Source organism: Amphiura filiformis, chromosome 16 (assembly GCF_039555335.1).
Source record: "Amphiura filiformis chromosome 16, Afil_fr2py, whole genome shotgun sequence".
In the NCBI taxonomy this organism is placed as follows: domain Eukaryota; kingdom Metazoa; phylum Echinodermata; class Ophiuroidea; order Amphilepidida; family Amphiuridae; genus Amphiura; species Amphiura filiformis.
This window is the reverse complement of record NC_092643.1, coordinates 4,550,667-4,570,143: the sequence shown is the minus strand read 5'-3', so window position 1 is coordinate 4,570,143 and position 19,477 is coordinate 4,550,667. Positions and strand designations below refer to the sequence as shown.

Here is a 19,477-nt window from a genome sequence, read left to right as displayed (position 1 = left end):
CAGAAAAGCGATTCTCACGCATGCTCAGTATTACTTACATTTCCAGAGCTGAGCGTCGAGCCGATCAATCGATTCAAATCGCTGAGGCAAAAACGACATCGCTTTTGAAGAAATCTCAACTTCCAGCGATATCGCTTGACACATGAATGCGTCAACCAATCATATACCGGTACAAACATCTGGAGCTATTATTTTGCTAATTAATTTACCTTTCTCGATTATTAACTTATGGTGATGAATTATTTCAAAGCAATAATTATAGACAGCAACTGATGTTTTAAAAATGTATTTTGTGGCATTTAGAATGTTTTAATTGTCGTCTGCAATCGCCATATAGCCATGATAAGTATAAATGCAAAAGCGACAAGCGATACATCGCAAAATTCGGCGATTGCCCATCGCTTTCCAAAAGCGTTTAATCACAATCGCTCGGCTATTGAGTATAAATTCATCTTTTAATACAGCTTTTACAATTTTACATGAGCCATATTCACTCGGTCGGACATCCGTGAATATTGTCCCTTCGTCCCCTTTTCACCAACTGCGCGCATAGCAACCAGCTCGAGAAAGGGTAATTGCACATGCGCACACTGGTTTTACAAGGCTATTTCCCCTTTGTGACGTCAGCCCGACCAAGAGAATAGCCTCATCGATCATTAGGGCAGGCAGGCCTGTTATCAACACATGACAGGGTTCGCAGGTTTTTGCCACGGTTTTAACCGTGGCTTGATTTGACATGGTTGAACCACTTGCATGCTTGGCAAAAACAGTTTTTACTGGCAAAAACTAAAAAAGTCATTTATATTTCAGTTTTTTCATCTAAAACAAATTATTAATAATTTCCTGAGTGTACCAAGTCCAGATTTTGTAAAATTTTGTGAGTACCGTATTCGTTGCATTTTGGAATACAGCTCTTTTGATTGAAGAATGCGGGTGGAAATTTGACTAATTATGGGTTTATTACTCAGTAAATGAAAATTGCAAATGAGAAACATGTAAAAATGAATATGCAGTTTAATAGCGTAGCAGGCTGACGATATGTATACATGAATTTACTATTTCTGAATCAAACTAACTTTTTCAGCTTAATTAAAGAGAGCCCAGCATAAACTCAGTTGATATGAAGGATAAGATGTCCCTACCCTGTGTAAAGATAGTCACTTGTGCTGAGCATGAAATTGGTCACTTATCGCTCACTGTTCAAAATGTGACATCTACACCAATTACAGTCCCGAAACTGTCTACTTTTTAGCCGACCTCAATTCCAAACATTTAGTGATAGTTAAAATGCGATCCGCAACCCTTTGGTTACCTTTTGACGAATTTTTTGAAATCTCCATGAGTCTCCGTGTCTGAAATTCCCGGTACAAACATCGAAAATGTCGCAATTCTCAGTTCTCGGTGATGATACTATATCCGCCTCGCTGTTTTCATACATGAATATGCATCTCTCTGACCCCTGGCAGGTCAATAACGTGGCGTTGATTTCAACCAATCCGATCCACCGTTTAATAAGCAGCTTGATACTGACGTCATATCTGAGGTGACCAGGAGGCAGGAGCTACCATTTTGGTAAACTGAACTCGACTCGTATGCGTTCTTTTGGTTCACATAAATCGAACAAAATTTTCAATAACGGGTAATAGTATGATTTCAATTTTTATTAATGAAGTTACTTGTAGTTTTGAGGAATGACAAAGTTGTTTTTGGAAACTTAGATGTTTGTTTCAACTGATGATGTAGGATCGCAAGGTGAGTGAATTCGTGAAGAGATTTGCTTGTTTGAGTGATAGTAGGATACGGGATGTAGGCTAGTCCTCTGTGTTTGACCGGCTCCGACGCCTCAATTCACAACGTCTCAATTGCAGTACCTGCTTACCAGACAGCAATACTGCGTATTGCTGTATGGAACCAGATATAAGATGTCCCAACAGGAACAAAAATTTTTTTTCTCCAAATTATATTAACAAATTTTGGTTATATTTTGGGTCATTTTCTAAAAAAAAAGCCCGACCGGCCGACCGTCCCTACTTGAAAGGTCGTCCTCGTGTAGAACAAGTTTTTGTTGTTTTTTTCGTCGCCTTACAGGTCAATAGTCTGAGAACCAAAATTGTTATAAATATTAACCTTAATACTCACCCTAACCTTATAAGCTAAGCCCTTAATCCTACAGGTACGGTAACACTAAACCTAAACATGACCCTAATCATATTCCTTTAATCATAACCCAGACTCTAATCCTAACTCTGACCCAAACCTATAGCCAGAGTCTTAGCCAGAAATCAGAAACCACCAGTCCAAGCAGATACCAAAATTTGACCCTCAAATATAAAACAACTTGTCTATACCCATGGAAGGGTCACTGGGGTCAAATATGTCCTGATTTGGCCTTTACATGTCACTCTGAATTAGTCTCAAGTTCATATAACCAGCGGTCGAATTCGATGGTATCGCATCGCATTTTGCGATGCAATTTCCATCAACTGCTATGCACTTTTCCAAAATGCATCGCTAAAAGTGCTACACATAAATTTGAGCTAAATTTCACGTCGCATTTGCCTCAAAAGTCCCCCAATGCATCGCTATTTGCGAGCCAAATTCCACGACACGTCGCATTTACCTCAGCTCAAAACACATCTGGATGATCTGGAATTCCCCGAAAATCAAAATCATCACACAGTCGGTATTTGCTCATTCTCGTTACATTTAAGATAATTATGATGTATTCCGTTGCAAAAATAAGACAAAGCAATGTTGGGTACCATATTGCGGAATCTGTCGTGGTTGATTGCTTATAAGTCATGCTTATGTTTACTAGCGTTACTCCCCCCAATTATGCGAGAGAATGTCGCCATTGCACGCACTATAAACTATACACAAAATCATAACACGTGTTCCTGTTGAAGGGAGTTACCAAAACCATAAAATCAGCGACCTTCGGAAGCTTGCAATATTTTTACGGGGATGAGATAATGTCGAGATAATGTTGAACAAAAATTAGGTGAAGAGTTTACTGAAGACCTAATCTGGTTTTATCATTTCTGAAGGGTTTTTTTCATCTGTGGTATTTTTGCTGTTCTTTATGGTCGTCGAGCCACTTTACCAGGTTTGCAAAATTGCAACATTATTTTTCAATGCTCATTCCTCACGGTAAAAGTACAGGCCTACCCTTTTTTCAAATGCTATGATCCTGCTTTGTGCATATAATTATATTTGCTAATTGCCCTCAAACTGCCCTCGAGCGTGACATGTGATCGTCTGGGGGCTTTATAGCCGAGATTTGATGACAATGACAGAAGTTGTAGATTCGCTACATAAATACAAATATTGCATCGCATAAAATGCTATGCATTTTTCTTTTTTTGCATAGCAAAATAACTGCTATGCAAAATTTGGAAACTGCTATACAAACATGTGTTTTGCATCGCACAAACAGCTATGCAAAAAATTTGACTGAATTCGAACCCTGCATATAACCTTAAAATCATCTGTTTTAGAGCTATCACATCTGTAAAATCCATTAAATCCACCCGTCTAAAATTAGATTAGGCCGTCTTAAAGACGTGTGGACGCATGGCTGGCTAAGACCTTGCCTATAGCCCTATCCCTAACACTAATTCTGTAATACTAACCCTGACCCATACCTATCAACTGTCCCTATTTAATAGGGATTACAGTCCCTATTTTTACTGAAACAAAAAGCATGAAAGAGAGCGATTTTACCATGTGTTCGCATGTCACAAGTTCGTACCCTAAGAAGGTGGAGGTGTTACATTTTTCTGAATGGGGCGGAATGAAAAATGTTATATTGCAACAACCCCTTGTCCTATTGAGCTAGATGAGGTCTCATTTTAAAGCTGAAGGATGGGGTAAAAATTGTGGAAAATGTCAATGAAACAGAAGTTTAAACAAAAAAATGGCAGCAGTTTACATTTGAAATTGCAGGGGTGGAGCACAGCAGGTGGGTCAGGAGCAGGTGGGTCAGGTAGAGGTTTTGTGTGCTGAGTGAATGGGAATATTGTTTTTTGTCATACCTAGACATGTTTTGCAATGAATATCTTTTAAACAATACATAATAAGGAGCTGTTTTAAGTATTTAATTTTGAGTAACACATCAGAGAATTGTTCTGAAACATTTAAACATTTTCAGTATCAGCAGGGAATAAATAAAGATTGGGAAGCGTCACTCGAAGATAAATGTAATAAAACTATGGATGCCGCCATTACCCTGCCATCGCGTAGGCCTGGAACACTACGCGATTTCTACCGGCTATCGCATCGCGCCCGTGCTCGCGTTCAAGAAATAAAATTACCCGTGAAAATCACGGCTTGCTGCAACCAAGGTTAGACCTTTTCAAGCCTGCAACAGCGTATTTTTTCAAATGTTGAATAGCTGTTTTCAATACAATTTAATAATATTTTTAGCGCATCCATTAACTTAATTTATTAAATACATCAAATCGACCAACAATCCCACTCTCCAGACCAAGATTTATACAAGAAAATTTCAGTTTCAATCGCAAAAATTAACCTTAATTTCGCGCCTACACGTAAGACTTGGCAATAGTCTATTCAGATATCGTTGTCAAGCTCGAGGTGATTGACCCTTGATGATTGACAGTCGGGAACGCTGCACTGTTACGGCGTAGTCATGGTGCTGGGAGCTGCTGGTAGCGTTAAGGTGCTGGCGACCGTCGAGTCGACGGTCGCCAGCACCCCTTTTCCCAAGATGGCGGCGTCCATGCTGGTACCAAATTTGTGATTCCCGGCAACTTCTGTATAGCATACCGTAGCGTGCAAATTTGGCCAAATTTGGAGAATCGGCGAATCACTGTCAACCCCTTGGTATCAGTACTTGTAAAGTGGTACGCTCATTTGCATGGAATGCACTTGTAATTCCTTATGTATTCTATTGTTTTCTAATATCGAATTTGAAGAAACAGCATTTTGCCACAGCATGCTTATTAGTCACCCTACTATGCTAAAAGTATACATTTTCTGGGGTGAAATTTGCTGACAAATTCAAAATTTGCATTCAAAATTGAGTTGGTTGAAGTGTTAACAAGTTGTCCTTAAAAATTGAAAAAAAATATTAATTTTACGTACTTTTTACGCACCCTGTATACAAGACGCCTTTTATTGAAAGAGTCATTTATTGACTCCAAGATGTTCACAATCATGTTTGGAACATATTCTGATACAAAATATTCCAAACACTCTATTTCAATGATGTGCAATGTAAATTGCTCTGATAATAGTCGAAAAGGAGAAAAATGCATTTAAAGTTTCAAATTTACATTGAATCCTGTACAGTACGGAAATTAGGCGGAAACTGTCAGTTTTCGCAAAAACGGAACATATTTTTTCTTCAAAAGTCATGTTGATTAATAAAAGGGTCAAAACCTCCAAAATATCCAAAAATCATTTTTTGGTAAGTTTTTTTGGCCTGTAACGCAAAATGGACCACCTTCTGACATGCGACCATGTGTCCCTATTTTTGCAAAAATATGACTATAGTAATATAATGTACCGGTATAGGAAATTCTCCCATTTGTTCCTATTTGTGAGGTTTTGAGGTTGGCAGGTATACTGACCTGAACCCTAACCCTAACCTAAAATCCTAATGACCTGTTCAGACAAACAAATGTTTCCAACATTTCAATATTCAAATCAAAAAATAATCATGTAAAAATATGAATGTCAAAGTTAGTTCCATACAAAAACAATTTCCTGAACGAAAAAGATGGATCTTTCATTCCTCCCATCCTCTAGATTGTCCTTTTCCCTTGATCTCATGACTTTCTTTCTGATCTACTTCTGATTACAGTGTGGACTATTTTCTGTTACTGGTACAAAAGTGATTGAAGAGTACCAGGATGTTGCCTGTTGTTACGAGTCAAAACTCTGCTGGAACCAGCAGTGTTACAGCAGGAGAAAGAACTGCATCCAGTGCACCATCAACTTGTAGTAACAATGAGAACAACATCTCTTGCACTGCCACAACTGTGATGGCCCAGACTCCAACACCCAGCTCTGGTGATATCCCAGGTTTGTTGTTTTGAGTGTACATTTAAGTGTGTTTCAACAACTCTTCCTATACCTTTGTACAGGAGCCAACCGTTGTTAATCTGTGATGAATCCACAGTCCAGTAGCGTATACACGAACGCAAGGTTATGCTTACGCATGAGCGCGTAAAATTCGTCATGCCTGGAACGTATGCCTAAACATGAACTCTCTTATGTTGGCGGTAGCAGCTAAATATTACCGCTTTATTCTTTAGTTTTATTGCTGATATCAACAGAGAAATACCGCAATCTTCTTGTAAGGTTGAGTGGCAATGACAATGGACATTCCGGATGAAATAATCATGTGAATTGGACATCTTTAACTTGTTTTGTTGTTGAAAGGGATTCAATCTTGTTTCACTGTTGTTCATCACCGATTAACAACTCGCGTCCGGCACGTCTGCGTGGTTTACTTCGCTCGACCCTCACGAATTAAACCACTCAGACGACGCGGATGCATCGTTGTTAATCGGTGATGAACAACGGTGAAACATGATTGAATCCCTAAGGAACTCAATTAAGTCCAGGGTGGACTTCTCTTTGAGATATTGACTTTCAAAACACAGTGAAAATGTCATGCTGTAAATCTTCTGAACAAAATGGATGCTGATATTGTTATCAATGTTGTGACAAATGTCAATGTGACCTATTGAATTGTAACTTTCAAACAAAAGCATTGGGTAGTGCATTTTTAGAGTGATTTATCCCCATTTCAGTTGGGTTGAAGAATGACCAATGTTTCACAGAGACTATGAAGTCCATTATACTTCCATTAGACAGTGGTAATTTGCAGGGTTATAGCTAGCAGACTTTTGAGTGCTGGGCAGGAATTTAGTGAAACTTGATATTTTATAGCAAGATTTTACCAATATTGGACACTTTTAGGATAAATAAGGTAAAATACACATATTTTCTTTGAGTTAGAGCCAGCCCTCGAATTAAGGATCTGAAGGGGCACAGCAACTTTTTTAGGGCAAGTTGAAAATTGCCTTGGATTTTGCCTGAAAAAAAGTGAAAAGGCAGGGCAGCACGGCAGTTTGTAATATTTCAAGAGGGCATCATGGCAACTGTTGAAAATTTGAGAAAGGCACCAAGGCAATTTCTCAAAAGTGAAGAAAACACACACAAACATAGATAGGTGATTTTTGTCTCGCCTGAATGTTCAGGGAGAGACTTAGTAATCACTATGGTGTGTGTGTGGGGGTGCGTGTGGGGGGTGTGTGTGCGTGTGTGTGTTCGGAAAAAGCTTGTGAACGCGTTATCTTGAGAACCGTAAGTGCTATGATGATGAAACTTAATAGGGGGTAGCATGACCAAAGGGTGTCGACCTGATTAGATTTTGCGCGCAAAATATGGTAATTAAGTACCTAATTTGCATAATTTATGCGTAATAAGCAAAGTACCTTGTGAACAGATTATCTGGAGATCCGTATGGGGTACAGTGACGTAACTTGGTGGGCAGTAGCGTGGCCAGATGTTCTCGACCTGATTAGATTTTCAGTGCAAAATATGCTGATTAAGTACCTAATTTGCATAATTTATGCGTATTTGATGCGTATCAAGCAAAAAACCCCTTGTGAACAGCTTATCTGGAGATCCGTATGGGGTACAGTGACGTAACTTGGTGGGGAGTAAGCGTGGCCAGATGTTCTCGACCTGATTATATTTTCAGCGCAAAATATGCTAATTAAGTACCTAATTTGCATAATTTATGCGTATTTGATGCGTATCAAGCAAAAAACCCTTGTGAACAGCTTATCTGGAGATCCGTATGGGGTACAGTGACGTAACTTGGTGAGGAGTAGCGGGGCCAGAGGTTCTCGACCTGATTAGATTTTGAGCGTAAAATATGGTAATTAAGTACCTAATCTTCAGACTCGGCACCCTTCAACCCAATGGACTCAATGCTAGTTTCAACAGTTTTAAATTTTAATCATTATTTTCTTCAGCACTCCCTTTTTCTTATACTTTTTCGCGCGGTTTCCCCTTTTCACTTCACGCGTTTCAACCTTTAGGCCTCACTTGTTACGCTCGCTTGCGCCCCGTTTTTTGATATTTTTTGTATTCTCCGTTTTGCGTGCATTTTTTTAATTAAACATGTTTAACGCTCTTTATTTATATACGCTCTACGCGTTTTTACCTAGGCCTACGCTTATTCTTGCGCGACGCCTATAATATTTTTGTACTCGCACACGCGTTTGCGCATTTTATAATTATATTTTATTTTCCGTCTCGCGCGTTATGTTTTCCAACTTTAACATGTTTAACGCGCTGGATTTGTATACGCTCTGCCTGCTTGTCGCTCATGTGTCGCTTACGTGTCGCTCCCACCATTCACCTGCGCTCGCGTCTTAATCATGTTTTAAATGTTTCTCTTGTGTAGGCCTCATAACACTATTTTTGTCACCTGACGAAGGGCGAGGCCCGAAAATTCGTGTAATAAAATCAATATTCTTTTACGACATTATTATTATTCTTCGCTTCTTTGCTAATTTGCATAATATATGCGTAATAAGCAAAATATCTTGTGAACAGATTATCTGGAGATCCGTATGGGGTACAGTGACGTAACTTGGTGGGGAGTTGCGTGGCCAGAGGTACTCGACCTGATTAGATTTTCAGCGCAACATACTTTATCCAATTTCGTGAGGTCAAAGGTCACATACAAGGTCAAAGGTCAACTGAGGTCACCAAATATTTTAATAATTAATTTTCAACTGTGCATCACATATCCAAATAACAGCTTGATCGGTCATGTAATTAAGGAAATATGACGACTTTAAGATAGTCGCTTTCCATGTAAAGTATAGCAAAGTAGCACTTTCAATGAGTGATAACTCTTAAAGGAAGCATCTTTCTGTTTTGATTTATTTGATGAAATAGTTCTTTGGTATTGCCAAATTTGATTTTTCAGCGCAACATACTTTATCCAATTTCGTGAGGTCAAAGGTGACATACAAGGTCAAAGGTCAACTGAGGTCACCAAATCTTTTAATGAGTGATAACTCGTAAAGGAAGCATCTTTCTGTTTTGATTTATTACTTTGAAATAGTTCTTTGGTTTTGCCAAATTTTGGGAAGGTCATTACGGGGTCATCCGAGGTCACTCAGGGGTCATCTGAGGTCAAGTTATTAAAAACTGTCGTATGGGCATGAAACTTGATGGGTACACTCAACATTTGAAGCCAAATTTTTGGAAGGTCATTTTGGGGTCACCAGGGGTCATCTGAGGTCAAATTAGTAAAAACTGTCGTATGGGCATGAAACTTGGTGGGTACAGTCAACATTTGAAGCCAAATTTTTGGAAGCTCATTTTGGGGTCACCAGGGGTCATCTGAGGTCAAATTAGTAAAAACTGTTGGATGGGCATGAAACTTGGTAGCTACAGTCAACATTTCGAGTCAAATTAAAGGAAGGTCATTTCGGGGTCACCAGGGGTCATATGAGGTCAAATTAGTAAAACTGTCGGATGGGCATGAAACTTGGTGGGTACAGTCAACATTTAAAGCCAAATTTTGGAAGGTCATTTCAGGGTCACCAGGGTCATCTGAGGTCAAATTAGTAAAACTGTCGTATGGGCATGAAACTTGGTGGGTACAGTCAACATTTCAAGGCAAATTTTGGAAGGTCATTTCGGGGTCACCAGGGTCATCTGAGGTCAAATTAGTAAAACTGTTGGATGGGCATGAAACTTGGTGGGTACAGTCAACATTTAAAGCCAAATTTTTGGAAGGTTACCAGGGGTCATATGAGGTCAAATTAGTAAAACTGTCGGATGGGCATGAAACTTGGTGGGTACAGTCAACATTTAAAGCCAAATGTTTGGAAGGTCATTTCGGGGTCACCAGGGGTCATCTGAGGTCAAATTAGTAAAAACTGTTGTATGGGCATGAAACTTGGTGGGTACAGTCAACATTTAAAACCAAATATTTGGAAGGTAATTTCGGAGTCACCAGGGGTCATCTGAGGTCAAATTAGTAAAAACTGTCGTATGGGCATGAAACTTTATGGATACAGTCAACATTTAAAGCCTAATTTTTGGAAGGTCATTTCGAGGCCACCAGGGGTCATCTGAGGTCAAATAGTAAAAACTGTCGTATGGGCATGAAACTTAGCACGAGGGGTACAGTCAACATTTAGAGCCAAAATTTTAGAAGGTCATTTCAGGGCCACCAGGGGTCATCTGAGGTCATATTAGTAAAAACTGTTGCATGGGCATGAAACTTGGTGGGTACAGTTACCATCAGCCAGATAATCGTGCCCAGCCGATAACCGCCAAATTCATTTACCTCTCTACCAAAAGTTATCGCAAAAGCAGGCGGTCAGAAAAACAGGCGAGACTCGTGGTTCGAGAACCGCCTTGTATAATGAAGGGGCATGGCTGGGGCACCGACGGCAAATCCATTAGAGGGCATGGCAAGTGACTGCCTTGGGTACAGGACATATTTTGAGGGCATTACGGCAGTGGGGATTGGCACCCACGGCAAAATGCCATGGATGCCATGGGTTAATTCGAGGGCTGGTTAGAGTGGTGGGCTCCAGCATTTGGGCTCTAGAAGTGAGTGGCTGCCTCCACCGCCCACCACGGCCCAGTGTGGCTTGGTTACCAAGCTAGTAATTTACATGTCTGGATAACATAAACAAAATTGGATTAAAAAAAACAAGAAAACACTCGGTGTTCACTTGTGTTTACATAACCTTTTTGTATTACTGCAGAGAGAATAGAAGTCATAGTACCAACTATTGCCGAGTTAATGAAGGACCAGCGTAATCTACTGTGCACAGTGGAGGGATGTGGTAAAATACTGGCTACACCTCCAGCACTAAGGATGCATCTGAATAAAGCACATGCAAAATATGAGGTGAGTCAATCAAAATTTGAGGTATAATGAGGTTACTTGATGTAATCCAGAGGAGGGCCACTCTCATCATAATCATCCCTGAGGTTGACCTCAACTGCCACCACATTCAACCACTGGGTCATCGCCGAGCAGTGGGGATTTCCTCTTATTTTCACTGCATGTTTGATGACAGAGCACCAGACCCATTGTGCCACCTTCTATTGTAGCTCATTCAGTTGGCCCTTGCGTAATGTGCTCTATCAGATCGCACAACGTTGCTGTGAAAATTCCAAGCTTCAAATCAGGATTTGCAGAGCTTCAAGTAGGAGGTTAATAGCTATCTTGGCGCCAACCCGTTAGTGCTATCTACATGTAATAGATACCTGCTGTTAACACTTAGATTAGCGTGACATAAAAAAGATCAGGCAAGGTCAAATACTCAAAAAAGTAAGGTGCCAATGTCAGCTTTTTTCAGCAAGAATTGTCAATTGCAATTTTTAAGTTATTACAGCCATAAGAAATAACCAAGCCTGAGAAAAACAAGGGTGAAGTTGTGTTGAATTTTTATTGAGACATCCTGTCTCCCACTTGGGTTTATAAACATACTGGTCATTCTTTTAAGGGGTACTACACCCCTGGCCAATTTTGTGCCTATTTTTGCATTTTTCTCACAAATTATAGCGCATTGGTGACAAGTAAGATATGTATATTATAGGGGCAAGGACTACAACTACTGCACTGAAAATTCAGCAACTCAAGGCAAGTAGTTATCGATTTATTGATCAAATATTGGTTTTCCCTCATTTTTGACTGTAACTCCACAACTGTTGTCCGTGCTGAAATAAAATTTCCAGTGCAGTAGTTGTAGTCCTTGCCCCTATAATATACATATCTTACTTGCCACCAATGCGCTTTAAGTTTTGAGAAAAATGCAAAAATAAGCATTAATTTAGGCAGGGGTGTAGTACCCCCTTAACAGAATCAAGTCACATACTTCATACTAGTGTATCAATGTTCTTTTTTCAGAATCCACAAGAAAAGGCAATGTTCAACAGCAAATATACTACAAGTTCTGATTCTTCTGCTCCAGTCAAAAAGCAATACTACTGTCCCATAGCAGGCTGTTACCGATCTCAAACTGGAAGTAAACCATTCCCAAAGATAAGCTTACTCAAACAAGTAAGTCATATATGCACTACAGGTAAATGTACATAGGTAAACTAATGTTTTATTAAAGAATTCACTTCCAATCTTTCATGATTTTCACTCTTTTACAGTGGGCAAATGTTATAATTGAATCTGCTCACTACTAAAATTAATATGCTAGTCTTAAGAATAATTCAAAACCAGATGCCATGTTCCATGCAGTTGTAGTCCCAGTATAAACTGAGAATGTGACGACATTTACATTTACATTGGGTATTATCTGGTATGTCCCAGCTCATTTAAAGGGGCATTTCGTGATCCATAGCCTCATCCCCCCACTTTTCCCAAAAAAAGTTGAGATTTTTACACCACTGGACACCTCTGGCTACATAATGTTTATGTACCAAATATTTCTTGCAGATTAATTTGTTTAGCAAAAATATCGGGATGTGAATTGCGTGCTGGTGCACCAGAGCGAAATTACAACACATTGTCTATGGAGCAGTGTAATACACATAATCATGCATAACTCGCAAACGCAAAATCGGAATCAACTGAAATTTTGGAAATAAGCTTTTTTCGTGGATATCTACTGAAAAATGTCATAAAAAGAGGATGCTAGGATCACAAAATCCTCCTTTAAACGTCCAAATGATTATGTCTGTGTTCGATCTTCCTAGTTACTAGGACTACATGCAGTTACTGATTTGTTTTCCAATTACAACTATTGTTGTATGTCATTTCCCTAGCACTATGTAGCTATACATGCAGAGAAGAAATTCCAGTGCTCAAAATGTCTGTCCCGTTTTGGAATGGAGAAATTACGCATCAAACATGAAGAGACTTGTGGAGTGATTTACAATTGTGGTACTTGTGGCTGTGGTTATACAACTAAAGGGGCACTTTGGAGTCATGCCAAGTACCAGAAACATCAACTGCCACCAGATTTGTAAGTCAATCATTTCTTTTAGGGATAGCTTCAAAACTCCGGTCGACCGCTGGTATCCTGTCAGAACCATTTTCTTTTATTCCAAGCAATAGAAACTGTTCTTAAGTTTGGAAGTGACGTCAATGCTTTTTTGCGGTTGTGCCATAAACATGCCGAAAAACCACCCTTGAACTAAAGTATAGGCATAATCGCATGTTTTGCCGGTGGTAGAGTTTTGAAGCCATCTGTTGCAACATCTATACAAAGATTACTATATCATTTGTCACCTGCAATATTGGCCAGCCCATCCATTGTAACACAATATTAGATGGGCAAAAGTAAAAAATTCTATCTTTTATTCTCTAAGCGTGTGCACTCTAGCACTTCAAGCGAATGTTAACAATTGAAACTGCAACCAATGTAATGCGCACTGATGTCCCTGCCACATCAGTGTGAAAAATGGTATAGTTCATGTAAACTTGTATGGGATTTTAGATTTACAATTGATACGCGTCGTAATGCGGCCCATACACATTCAGTTGTTTGATCTATATCAAAAACCCTTGATTCAAAATCTACCGTTGTACACGCACAATGGTAGATTTTGTATCCACTCCTGCATTTAGGGTCCGCATAATATTGATCAATAACATTGGCCGTGTATGGGCCGAATTTGTAAGTAATGCTGGTTTCATACTTTCCTCTGAAGATGAATTTACTTCACTGCTCATTCGCAGCAGATACACTAGCGGTGACCAGCGACAAGCCAATATATCGATCACTCCACCACTTTGCCACGGCGGCAGCACTGCAGGGAGTTGAATTAAAATCAACTCGCTGACGTATGAGGACAAAATACGATTTTGAAGCGGTGCTGAGCGCCAAGAGTGGCTAGTTTCAGAGTCATGCCACTGCCGCTCAGCGGTGTGCCGCTCCGCTTGCAGAAAAGTACAAGCAGCATGATGAAGCGTCATGCTGCTCAGCGGCAAGCGGCAGAAAGTATGAAACCAGCATAACAGGGATTTGTAATGGAACACATAGATATTAAAGCTATGTCAAGTAAAGAGTCATCGCAATTCTACAACAGGCTACGTGCGCTACAATGTATTAAAAGTTAAAGGAAATACACCTGTGGTATCAAAAAGTAATGCCCCTGCATCCCAGAAATCGGCCTGTTCTCATCAACTTGGGGAGGAATCAGGCAATGAGCATTATTTTTCACTGAAATCAATTATGAAACAGTCAAAAGATGTGAAGACCCTCCGATGTACATGTATTTCATTTTTGTCTGCATCATGAAAATTTTCATTTCTTGGTCCCATTATAATAAAATTCACAACAAATAGCTGTTAAGGCCAAAGTAATGGAAGACACATTCGTCCACGACCGAATTTGATATTTTTTGATATTTATCAACACTAAGATGTATTCTTTCACTTGAAACTGATAAAATACAACTTGCTAATATTTATTCGTATTTTAGCTTGATTTATTTCACCCTTTTCAACTCTAAAAACTCACATACAGTATGTAGCTTAAGTCAGCTTAGGAAATTGGCGGGAAATAATGAGTCAGAAATGCGCGAATGCGAAATATTGTGATTCTGCTTGGCGATTCGCGTCGCGTGTGTGGCGCAACTCTGCTGGCGTATGTCCAACGAGTCAAAGGCGCATTCGGTATGTTGTTAACGCCAGCAAATGTGGTGTAAACAAAACAAAAATTTGCAGTCAAAATGCCACTTAGATTTTTTAATCATTTTGAATTTTGGCGCACTGAAAGCAGATATTATAGATTCATTGGTGCAAAAAGATGCATATTTAGACCATGCACCAGATACAGCTTTTACAAGTGTGAAAGTCTTACCGTTTTAAAATTTAAGGACGTTTTGTGCATAATTTTGACATTTTTTTACTAAAACGTCGATTTCTCAGAGTTCGCTTTTGACAATATTGCACGATTTTTGTGACAAGATAACTCGAAAAATATGCAAGCAAAGGGTAAACTTTTTGCACTATCCTTTAGAGTACATCAAAGTCTAGGGAAGGTTTTTTCATTTTTTTCAAAATATTTGTTTTAAACAAAAATATACTCCATTGTGTGCATTTTTAGCTTAATAGAGTGACAAAATGGCTTTTTTCACATGTTTATTTCAATATTTGAAAAAAAGAGACAAATTAAAAAAAAAAAAAACCTTCCCTAAGTTCATGTCTCTTCTTCATGAAAAGCTAACTGAATTTTTTTACTCGACGGATTTTTTTTTCTAAGTTGTCACAAAAAATTGGGGTAAAAAGTGAATTTTGTGATTTTTCAAAAACTTGAGATTTTTGAACAAATCTGAAGTCACCATGGGATTCCTTGACTAATATAAATTAAAAAAATGTATAGTTTTATATACTTTGGACATATTCTCTCCCATTACTCTGCCCTTCAGCCCTCGAATTAACCCACGGCACCGACGGCATATTGCCGTGGGTGCCCACCCCCATTGCCGCAATGCCCTCAAAATATGTCCTTTACCGACGGCAGTCACTTGCCGTGCCCCTAAATGAAGTTGCCGTGGGTGCCCTAGCCGGCTAGCCTTGCCCCTTCATTATAAAATAATTAACAAGTACTGGTTAAAACCCCGAAAAATTGTGGAAAATTAAATCGAAAATCTTGAACACGATCGCTATTTTGAGCATCGTAACCCAGCTATCAATCATAGTTTGTTGTCAATTAATATTCATTACCTCTACGTAAGCTTACATATTCAGCCAATCACATCGGCTTTTATACATTATTATTTATAATCTGGTTGCTAGAAATCTGACTTCATTTGCCCGATTGGTCAGAGAAATACCTTCAACGTACTATCGACCAATCAGAAACGCTGTTAGTAACTATTAAAGCTTCCTGTGTCGTGAACAAAATCCGAAGCGCTGGGCAAATCAATATTGATCTCTCGATTAGCAAACATTGACTTCCCATTGCAAACCGATGGCGATCCCCTTCCGTATCGTCTTATCTTGTACATGTGAGCCCATCTCTAGATATGTTTTGCACGAAATAGTTTTTATCCCGGCGAATTTGATCAATATTATTACCAAAGTTACAGCTGTTTCATTGCTGTTTGAGTCAGTTTGCAGCTCAGAACTAGGGATCGCAAAATTTAAGTAAATTAAACTGTTGATTTTTGATTGCTTTGTATTATTCATTCATTCATTCATTCATTTATTATTCCATATTATTTAAGTAGGTTTTTTGAGCAAGCAGGTTAGTTTAAGTGTAAAGTTGAGAGTCGAATTTTACTTTGGTGTCGAATTCAGCTGACAGCAATGCATCTATTCGCTTTTGAAAAATTGCCTTGGTGCCCCTCTCAAATTTTCAACAGTTGCCTTGATGCCCTTTTGAAATATTACAAATTGCCGTGCTGCCTTGCCTTTTCAGTGAAAATCCAAGGCAATTATCAACTTGCCCTAAAAAAGTTGCCGTGCCCTTCAGATCCTTAATTCGAGGGCTGCTGCCCTTAAAGCCATAATGTATGATCTTAATAAATTTTTGTTCAAACCTGATTTTTTGGCATATTTGTAATGCTTACACATGTATCAACTTACACTTATGTACTGGAATCAGCCACAGTTGGTGTGTTTGTAAGACAAAAGAGCGATTTTGAATTAGTGTTCAGTCGACTTGGTCAGTTCTGTCATGACGTAAATGCGACATTGCTTTTGACACAGCTGTTAAACGATATGCTCGATCAAGTATTTATTCAAACATCATTTATAAAGGTAACTGCCATTCAAAAGTACTTTGTGATTCACCTAATGGCACACATGGGTTCCTTTACCTTTAGCGTAAATTTCACATACAAATAGGTCCCTCCTTTGAAAATCCCTGCCAAGAATTAAGGGTTTGTGCCCTTATTTGCTAGTGGGAATTTTAGGGAAGGCACTTTTAGTTTGTGCCTAAAATTCCAGTTATGTCAAGAGAGCCCATATGCACCATTAGGTGAAATTTTACGGTATGATAATCAAAGAAACTGCAGCATTATACATTCACCCGATTTCCTGAATAGAAGAAAATAAAACAATCAGACTGTACAACTTACTAAAAAATCCCAAACTCTTAAATCTGATCAACATTTACTTAATTTCATTCTCATTTCAGTTTAAGCAGACCACTCAAACAACACCAAAAGAACTACAAAAACAGCAGGAACAGCGTCTGAAACAAGAACGGCAAGAGCAACGAAAACACCAACATCATGTAATGAAGCAGTTTATGAAGCAGATGGACAGCGACCGCAGACAGTCCATAAAAAGGAAGAAGGGAACACCTTTGCCCATATTGCCCAAGCTGCCTGTAGTTTATCCAGTACCTGTGTTATCACACGCCATCCCTAAAATAACAGTAACTAAAAGTACTCAGACTACCCCAGTTAGAAGACCAAGAGGACCAAATAAGAAATCCATTCCAAGTAAGAAATTCAAGAAAATGGTTAGTACTTCAATCCAAGAAGGAGGGCATAACATAAGCATGCAAACCTCTGCTTCTTCACATTGTATGACTCCACTTTCTGATATGGTACCGGATGTGCAAAGTTACCAAGACAGTGGTGTGAACACAAGCTTTGTATCGGCAGCGCATATCGAAACACAGACATCGGTTGGTGCATATCAGAGTACACACACATGTACACAGACCCAGGGTGATGTGATAGTACGTAATGCTTTGTTGTCCGCTAATATCGAGACTCAAACAACATGTAGTCATACTCGACTTGTTCAGTCATCTACTCAATATAGCAATATGTATTCTGCAGCGACGGCTGAAACACAAACTGCCCATCCTAATCTTTCATTACATCAGGGTTCTCTGTTTGATATAGATGCTATGCCTGGAGTGAATAGTTCACAGACAATGAGCCAGGTGACGCCACATCCTGCGGTTCAAACCCAGACTTATAGTGCGACTGTTTCAAGTAGTGATGCTCAAACCGATAATTGGTTGTCCGCCTTGTACGAATCCTCGACTAACAATTCGCCAGGACCGGATTCTCCTGGAAGCGCTTTAACGCAACCAGCAGGTGTCCCTACACAAACTGATTTAAGCTTTCTTGATATGTTAAACTTTAGCCACAGTGAAACACAAACTATGAATTCGCTTGCATCATTCATGATGGAAAGCAGTTCAACTCAGACCCCACTCAGTACTCCAAATCCCTCTAGTAGTAGCAGCACCACCACACATTTGCAATCTACTGAGGCACAAACCCATACCGCAGGATCTTTCCCCTTACAATCAACTGAAGCACAGACACAAATGGCAGGACTTGCAGGATCTCTCCCCTTAAACACTTCCCAAACCCAAACCAGCTTTGGTGACCTTTGCCTTGGTGATGTCTTTCTGTCTGAATCTCAATCACAAACAAGTCCTGGCGTACCGTTTAGACTAGATGAAAGCCTCTCGTCTAGTCATCAGCAAACGCAAACAGGTTCTCTGTGGCATCAGAGTACCCAAACCGCTGCAGAGAAAGAATTGGATGCAGCTCTGTCATTACTGAATCAATACACACAGACTAGTCAAACCAATCTCAGGAATGACTCACCAAGGCCAGACAGCCTCTCTGAACTCGAGTTCACCAGTATGCACACCCAAACGATGGAGGATGTCCTAGCTGTGCTTGATAACGACAACCAGTCAACATCGGTTCAAACTGATTTTGATTCCTTTGGGGTGTCAACTGAGAATCCTGCATCATCGTCGGGTAACTCTGGTGTCGCCGTGCAAACCGATACATTGGATTTGCCAACTTTCCAAGATTTGGACTCTTTTGCAGGGGATCACAGATCATTTGGGGTGTCAACAGAGAATCAAGCATCATCGTCAGGTATTGTAACTAGTAACTCAGGTGTAGCCGTGCAAACCGATACGTTAGATTTGTCAAATTTTCAAGATCTGGACTTTTACGCAAACTCAAGTAGCAGTTCTCAAACATCTTGAATGATGGCGATATTCTGTAAGTCAATTACTATCATTAGTATTATGCAATGTGTATTTGTTTCAAGGTAAAGACATGATGAGATCAATGTGAAAACCTACAGGAAACCAAAGACATGGCAGACATTCATGCAAGCTGCCTTAAATTCAGTGACAGTATTATGTGTGAATGTGTGAATATAGAAAGTCATATTTGAAGCACTTGTCTTATGTTATGATTAAATATTGTGGAGAAGAATCAAGAACTGTTAATAGGAGACAGCAGCGCTTGAGATGCATCTTGTCATTTGAAGGACAGGGGTTGCATATATCTCATACATATATTTCTGTCATCTGATTGGTTAAAATGCAGTTCCATGTACATGACCTTTTTTATTTCGACCATTGCATGTTTTCATAGCAAAAATAAAATTGAATTATCCCAGAGTGATAGTACCCCTTGAACCTCAACCCTCAATCTGTCTTCAAGCAATAAAGTGTGCCAGTCAATTTAACGAATGCGTGCTGGATGCTGAACA

The 19,477-nt window shown here is 39.4% G+C and overlaps 1 protein-coding gene across 1 annotated transcript; it reads left to right on the top strand.

Moving 5' to 3' along the window:
* Positions 1 to 6,008: 6,008 nt before the first annotated feature.
* LOC140136458 (uncharacterized) lies at positions 6,009 to 19,043 on the top strand. Its single transcript, XM_072158181.1, has 6 exons — positions 6,009 to 6,048; positions 10,782 to 10,927; positions 11,933 to 12,085; positions 12,802 to 13,001; positions 13,607 to 13,655; positions 17,127 to 19,043. Exons 1-6 carry the CDS (start codon positions 6,009 to 6,011, stop codon positions 18,960 to 18,962), a joined length of 2,424 nt encoding a protein of 807 aa, XP_072014282.1. The 3' UTR covers positions 18,963 to 19,043.
* The last annotated feature ends 434 nt before the right edge of the window (positions 19,044 to 19,477 follow it).

Bases quoted from the DNA above. Each gene is read 5' to 3' on its own strand.
- LOC140136458 (XM_072158181.1), top strand. From the start codon at position 6,009: ATGGCCCAGACTCCAACACCCAGCTCTGGTGATATCCCAG. The intron at 10,928-11,932 runs GTGAGTCAATCA...TTCTTTTTTCAG, and splicing joins AAGCACATGCAAAATATGAG to AATCCACAAGAAAAGGCAAT. The intron at 12,086-12,801 runs GTAAGTCATATA...TCATTTCCCTAG, and splicing joins AGATAAGCTTACTCAAACAA to CACTATGTAGCTATACATGC.